The following is a 7,407-nucleotide window of genomic DNA, read 5'->3' on the forward strand; positions in this document are numbered from 1 at the left end:
CTGCCCAATTAGATATCCGAAGTAGCATTTTTATCATCATGGCAAATTTTATCTATATGCTAAAAGCACAAGCTATAGTTGTTCCACCACAGAACCATAAACAGAAATCAAGCTGCCTTTCTCTTGCTTTAAACGTCAGATCCAAAATCACACCATAGCACCACCAGTAGCGCTACCAGCTCTATTATATTTTACATTTAAACAAAGATATAGCCCTGGCAGTATGTAACAGCAACAAAAAAATGAACTTTAAAAGGCTTTAAAGGGATTGTTTACATTCATATTTAAGTGGATATGTGTTGCTGTGCGATGGGGCCTGAAAGCTACAAAGAGGTCCCACCACAGATTCGAGAAGATTCAGGAGCCTTAAATTAAATTTCAAATAGGGCTTCCCAGACCTTGTAAACACAAATTCAAACAAAAAAGCAGATATAAGTTTATACCAAAACATCATCAAAAGGCACCTTTCTAAGTTCAATTAATCTACAGGTCACTATGTTGACCATGTTCTTCATTACAACGTCTTAAAGTGTCTAATTCCAAACAACAGGATTGAGGAAAAAAACCCAAAGAACAAAAAGAATTTAGTGCAACTGACCTACATCAAGCAGTGTCATTTTACAGTAGTGCTGTAAGGTTGACTGTTTGTTGTGGGTTTTTTTTTAGGAATAGACTCAGATGATGAGATCCATACCACTACCACGTCTGTCCATTAAAACAAGACTGTGAAACAACAGGTACTACATTATCTTAACAAGACCAAAAATATTCCAAGGGGAGCAGGCTTCGACACCGGACCAGGCCGGAGAGCAAAGGAAAACATCTGCACCCACTGCAGTTAGACCCTCAGACCTATAGTTGGTGGTGTGTGATGGATATCGCAGGATCTTCTAACAGCTCAACCCAGAGCCACAGAGCTGGAGTGGGTGGGAATGAAAGGCGCCATTCTTCCTACTACAAGTCAGTGTGCACTCAAAATGATTATTATTCAGTTGCATAATGTTGCTTTAAATATAAGGCTACATCCAGCAGCTTGTTAGATTAGCTCAGTATAAAGACTGGAAACAGGTAGCCGTTTTCCCCTGTAGCCAGTCTTCATGCTAAGCCACACTACCCTGCTGCTGGCTACAGACAGACATGAGAGTGGTATCAAACTTCTCGTCTAGCTTTTTGGCAAGAAAGCAAATGAGTGCTTTTCCCACAACTTTTCCTTTAAACTTGCTTTTTAATAGCTGCTTAGGCTTCCTGCCGCCATGTCCTATGAAAACAAAGAAAAACATTTGCAAGATAATGAAGGTTATGTCCTAATGAGGCCAATTTCAAATTACATAATTAGGAAATATATATCTGGTCCCCTACGGCCTCTTTATCAGGTTTTGGTCCTGTCTGTGGATGAGTGAACCTTAAGTGCACTTTGAGGACATAAAAGACACTTTCAAACCTGTGGGACTGAGCAAGACATTAAAGGAAAAAAAAAAAAGCATAATTTGACACTACATAGTGCATGTGATAAATGAGAGGAAATTAAAAGCTGAATTGTCTCCACTGCTTCGTTTTTTTTTTATGACCTCATCAACCAAAGGAATCAAAAAGCAAATCCATCCTTTCAAAAACACCTTCTCAGACTGCTACACACAGTATTTCTAAATATTCAAACCCCACAACCTCAAAACAAACTTAGGGAATAAACATCAAACTACATATTCTTCATAAGTGAACTACACGCATAGATCTCCCTTCAAGATGCCTGCAGGGGAACATCAATTCCACTGAAATTATTGTGCTTCTTGCCTCTAACAGCTGTACATTATCTAATAAAAAACTAGATATAGATGTATACAGGATTATTTAGGGGTAAATTGTGGTGCTGAGCAGATTCACCCAGCGCTCACTGGGACACTTATCTGACTCTGTTAAACAGAGGACGACTATGAGGCGGCTGAATGTAAGAGGACACACACCACGACTCAGGAACCGTAGTGATCCTGGGGGAGAAAACAGAAGAAATTATATTATTAGAAATTGAATCAGGGTTTGTCAGACAAGATGTTTATTTGATGCCGATTCATGTATTTCTGGCCTACCTGAATAGTGCTAACTACACCACTGGCCATGACGGAGAGTTTTCCGGCGACTGAGCGCACTCCTAGTTTGAGTTGCGACATGTCGGGAGCATTGGGCAGCACGTTGGTCAGACGGTATGAACTCGCTGTGAGCACAAGACAGAACAATGGGCCTCATGCAAGAACTATGAGATCTGTTGTGAAGTGGCAAAGACAAGTGATTTAAGACAATTTGTGCCGAATTTCCTTTTTAAAGAAAAGATGTTCTTTTTAGAGGCTCAACATGTTTTGGATAATTCTACATCATTGAATTATATTGATCAACAACACAAATTTAAATGGGAAGTAAGTCTTATATTGATTTGGCAGTGATGGTGCCGTAGTGTCTTACCACCAGTCTGTTTCTTTGGATCATCAAAGAGGTCGGCTGAACTTATTGCAGCACTCCCAGAAAGTCTTTCCAGTCGTGATTTTGCTTCGTACTAAAGAAGAGAAACACAGACATCTTTTTTTTTTTATGTTTACCACAGTGGTATGTAAGAGGAACATTTCAGCTTTGCTCATGCTCAGAATATCAGCTGGAGATCTTCTGAGGAACGAAGACCAGCTCCAAATTATACTCTGGTACAGTCTTGTTTGACTGCACTGCCACAGGTCTTGATGTCAACATGTCTAATACACAAGTGAATATGAATGAATCCAGTTCTGATCATGTGGTACATCGTAATCAATGCGGGAGAAAATGGATTTTAATCAGGTTTAATTATCCTCATGTCCCATTCGGACAGTGTGTCTCTTTTTTCCTTCTACAATCACTATCGGAACTGGTTTTTATCAACAACTGGATGTGCATGCCAAGAATTACAGTACTTATAGAAACATGACACACCGTACATTCACTCCTACAGTAAAAGCCACACAGTATTCACGCCAACTCTGACCGCGTGTAACACAATAAATACAGTGTACACGATGGCTAGAGAGGGTAGGGTGCATGTTGTCACTGTGTACCTCAGAGTTATCCTGCTTTCCAAAGTACATGTCAGAAGAGATGGCTTTCATATCTCCAAACTTTTTCCGTGCTTCTCCGGAGTCTGACACTGGCTCTGGTTTTCTTCTGGATGTGGGCCTGACAGTAAACAATGATTACGAAAGAAAACAGTTTTGAGATGATAAGAGAATTAAACGCTAACCAGTAGCTGTATATTCTAAAAGCGCACTTCTCTCCTCAAGTTCAGTCACTGACATAAATGAGGGACTCTACGTTATTTTAGCCTAATTTCATAAACATATGACAGGATTTAACAGGAGAACACATGAAACACACACACACACACACACACAACATCCTACCTGTCATCCAGTGATGACATAGTGGAGGTCAAGTAGAAGTCTGGCTCTGGTTTCTTGCTCTCCTTCATCCAGCCGGCTCCCTCCCCTCTATCATCCCACTGCGAGGAGAAATTATCAGAGGTCTCTGTTTGATCCTCAAACCGGGACAAGATCCTAAAGAAAGAAGAGGTTCAGAAAACAGTCACATGGGAAAATGCTGTGCAAAAGTTTGTGAAAAAATGTGTGAAGAAAACATTGATTTTAAAGTTCTGATTCAGGACCATAGTCAGGTATAGTATTGCCAAAGGAGTGTATGAATACTGACATTAAGTCACAATATATTCAGAAAATTGTTAAAATATTTTAAATAATTCAAATTATTACTTTGCTTTATTAAATAAAATGCTTTTAAAACCAAAAAACTTTAACATAAAGTTTGAGTATTTCATTTCAGTTTCCTTTGAGTTTGCATGTGTGAGTCACCAATTCATAAACACATAATATTAATAATATATCAATACAACAATACAATACAAAAAACACGTATTGTAAATGTTCTATGTCTGACCTAGAGCTGAAGGAGCCGTCATCATTATCCTCAGTGAACCGTCGTCCTTTAGTGGCCTTGGTCCCGCGTGGATTCTCCTGCTGGATGATGTGCATGTCCGAGGTCACAGAGTGAGACACTCCACTATAGAGAGCAGAAAACAGAGCGATGGTAAGAGAAGGAAACCAAAATACGAAAACAGCTCCGGGGGGGACTGACTGGTTTTGTTTGTGTCTTCAGCGTCATACCTCCTGATGCCCAGACCCATGCCCAGTCGCTCAGCCTGCTCCTTCTTCTTCCCCTCTAAGCCCTTCAACTTCTGCTCCTCCATTTTCCTCTGCTGCTCAAGATCTTTATAGGCCAGTCGCAGGGATGGAGCACTGAGAAGGAGGGAAGCAGGTGAGTTTAAAAACAATGATAAAAGAAACACATTTACTGACCACAAAAAATGGCACAAAACACAACAAGTAATAAAAAAAGACGTGAAGTCAAGACACACACATGGATTCCTCAGGTTGAGTATTCTTAGTGGCAGCAGCAGCACCACCCTCTTCTTTCTCTCTGAGCTTGTCTGCAGCTTGAGCCTTCTTCTCCAACTCTGAGAAGCTCTTACTGCTAACCTTCTGAGCGCCCAGACCACCTTTCTTAGAGGCCAACTAGAAGCAGACAGAGTTTATAAACCCACAATGAATGCAAAGTCACTTGCATGAATGTGCTCTCTCAAAGACTTTTAGATGATATGATGGGTACATACTGTTTTCTTTGCAGCAGTTGGCTTCTTCTTAAGAAAAGAGGAAGGCTCTGCAGAGATCGAAGGACACCGAAGTTACATCTTCTGTAGTTTAACAATAATTCAGATACAAAAAAGGCATTTAAGTAGATGGCATGAATATAAACCAACCTGGATTTGCTTTTGGAGAAACACTCAGCAAGTCCACACTGGGACCCTCCTCTAGATTACCTGAAATGGTTTAATGTATACGTGATGAGCCACATAGTATTGAGATTAATTGTATTTTGTGGTCTTTCTATATTGTTCAGTAGAAACAGCAAATACCATTTTTGTCTTCCTGTTTTTCCGCAGTCAAAGGCTTCTCTGATGTGGAGGAGCTGAGATTCATTTGGGGTGTGTTGAGATTTTCAGGAACAGTCTGGCCATTAAACAGAGACACATGGTGAAATCACTAATCCCCTGTCACTGTGCAGCCATCCGACAAGCAGATATGTGCTTAAAATCACACTGAAGCAAGGCACTCCTATACCTGTGAATGCAGACTGAAGAAATCCACCTGCTTGTCGTCTGGTGATGTTGGGGAGAGAGGAGCCTGACTGTCAAGCCACAACTGTACGGAAGAAGAGCAGTATAACTGAAAAGCTATCTTTGCGCTTAAAGATATATTTCATGCAAAGAGGCACTACAGAGGAAGCCACGGTTCGCTGTATTCAAACTTTTACTCTGCGGAGAAACCTGCCAGTGAAGGCCGTTTTGAGACAATAAAGAAGCATGTCTGCTTTACCTCTGTGCCGTGGCGTCTGGTAGCTTGTGTGGCTAAAGTCTTTATCTTCTCTCTGTACAGCTGAGCAGCTCGGCTGTTGTACTTGGCATTGGCAGCACTGGTTGTGCAGCCATGTTGGTTGAAAAATGAAATCTGCCATTAGAAATTCAGAAGTCAGTCACATTATGTGTGTGTCACACAGTGCTCGCATTTCAGTTTGGGGATCGTGTGCTGACAGACTGCTTGATTTCAGGTACTGACCGCATTGACATTGCCTCCCACTTGCATGCATCTTAGCTGAAACCACGACCAATTGAAATCCAGCTCAGTCGACCTGTGTAACACAACAAAGTCAGTATTTGAACAAACTTTCTATGTCACTAAATGGTGTGACAGAGACAAAGTGCATATTTTCTTACCATGTGACTGTTGTCTATTCATGTTAAGAAACTTGATTTTTTTCTGATTAAAGGACATTTTAAAGATCAGATATGTTTCACCTTTTAAAAAGGACTGGGAAATTCATCCATGTGGTTTTAAGACTAAATAATCAGAATTCATTATACTTCATTATACACATGGACCACATTCCTCTCTGGCCTCTCTACTCTACTCTCTAGGTGAGGACATCTTTCACTTGTTGTCACTCTATAGCAACTTAAAGTGTCTAGTGGATGTTCCCAGAGCTTAAAATGAAGATCGAACAAGCCCTAAATGATTCCAGACCCTGAACATACACACTACAAGATGATCGAAATCTATTAAAATGGTTTGTCTTGAAACTAGTCTACCTGTGAAATAATTTTATTGCATCCTAGTTTGGAAAAGTGCTCTCCTGACTTACCTGATAAAGGACAGGTGCACGCCAAGAGACCTGTGCGTCCCAGAGCAATCTATACATAGGAACACACCATAGGTGATGCTGGCCCAGCTGGGGTTTTTAGCTGAGCAGTCAAAGCAAACCTAGGAGGACAAATAAATAAAAAAGCTTCATCTCAAATCATAAACAGATAAGATAGGTGTCAATGTAACAGCAACGACTTATTAACAGCACGGTTATTTTCTGACATCCAACTCATTCACGATCATAAGTTCAAAATCAATAAAAGAGAGGTGGAAGCAAACAGTGTGAAGGGTGTTTATCAGATTAAAACATCATAAGGTCTAAAGTACACACTGCCTGTGAAATTAGCTAAATTAGCTCATTCAAACAGCTGTTGGTGAAGTGGGTTGAATTTCGCCCTGAAAGAAGTGTGACAGGAAGACCATTTCCTTTGTGATCATCATTCAGGATGTGTGTGCTACTGTTGTCCGGTTTTCCAAGTGAACCAAAGGCGCTGCTTAAAGCAAACGAAGTCTAAACAAACACGGCTAATGCCACCTGCACAGACCGCACGGTCAGCTGTCAAAATGTAGCTAGCTAGTCTGTCAGCCACTTGGCTAACGTTACGTGTGGTTACAGTTCACAACTTTTCTCATACATTAATCTCCTGTAAATATTAACAGGGCGCACCTGTGTTCGTTTTTTAACACCACCGACCCATTTTCAACTTGTCACGTATCAGCCAATTGACTAAATTAGGCGGGTAAGTTAAAGCTAGCTTTGGCGTTTCTCAAAGTGCGACGTGTCAGGTATGAACTTCCTCGTTTAAGAGAGTAACATTAGACCATCTCCCGCTTCAAAGCTCTCACCTTATTCGTAGTAATGGAGCGAAGTCGCTTGAATATGGCAGAAATGTCCTGTTTGCTGGGCTCCGACATTGTCCAGTCTGTTGGTGATACCTCACGGTTAGAGGAGAAGAAGCATGTAAAACAGTCCTGTGTGGTTTTTCCTCAATAACAAGCGAATACGACACGTCAGTTGGTGAACATCATGGTCCGGCTCTGATTGGATAAAAATTACCCGTGGTTATGTTATTGTAGTAAAGGATTCTGGGTAATGTAGTTTACCTTTACATTACTCTTCACA

At 40.8% G+C, this 7,407-nt stretch overlaps 1 protein-coding gene across 1 annotated transcript; it reads right to left on the reverse strand.

The window, feature by feature from the left end:
• Window positions 1-1,691: 1,691 nt before the first annotated feature.
• Window positions 1,692-7,273, reverse strand: arfgap3 (ADP-ribosylation factor GTPase activating protein 3). The gene is made up of 16 exons (XM_070853717.1): window positions 7,131-7,273; window positions 6,283-6,401; window positions 5,700-5,772; window positions 5,460-5,591; window positions 5,205-5,285; window positions 5,000-5,093; window positions 4,844-4,903; window positions 4,697-4,743; window positions 4,444-4,598; window positions 4,191-4,322; window positions 3,964-4,086; window positions 3,417-3,569; window positions 3,075-3,192; window positions 2,455-2,545; window positions 2,085-2,209; window positions 1,692-1,985 (listed from the first exon to the last, which is right to left on the reverse strand). The coding sequence occupies exons 1-16, from the start codon at window positions 7,197-7,199 to the stop codon at window positions 1,968-1,970; spliced, it is 1,590 nt and encodes a 529-aa protein (XP_070709818.1). The 5' UTR covers window positions 7,200-7,273; the 3' UTR covers window positions 1,692-1,967.
• Between the last annotated feature and the right edge of the window lie 134 nt (window positions 7,274-7,407).

This window comes from Pempheris klunzingeri, chromosome 22 (genome assembly GCF_042242105.1).
Source record: "Pempheris klunzingeri isolate RE-2024b chromosome 22, fPemKlu1.hap1, whole genome shotgun sequence".
In the NCBI taxonomy this organism is placed as follows: domain Eukaryota; kingdom Metazoa; phylum Chordata; class Actinopteri; order Acropomatiformes; family Pempheridae; genus Pempheris; species Pempheris klunzingeri.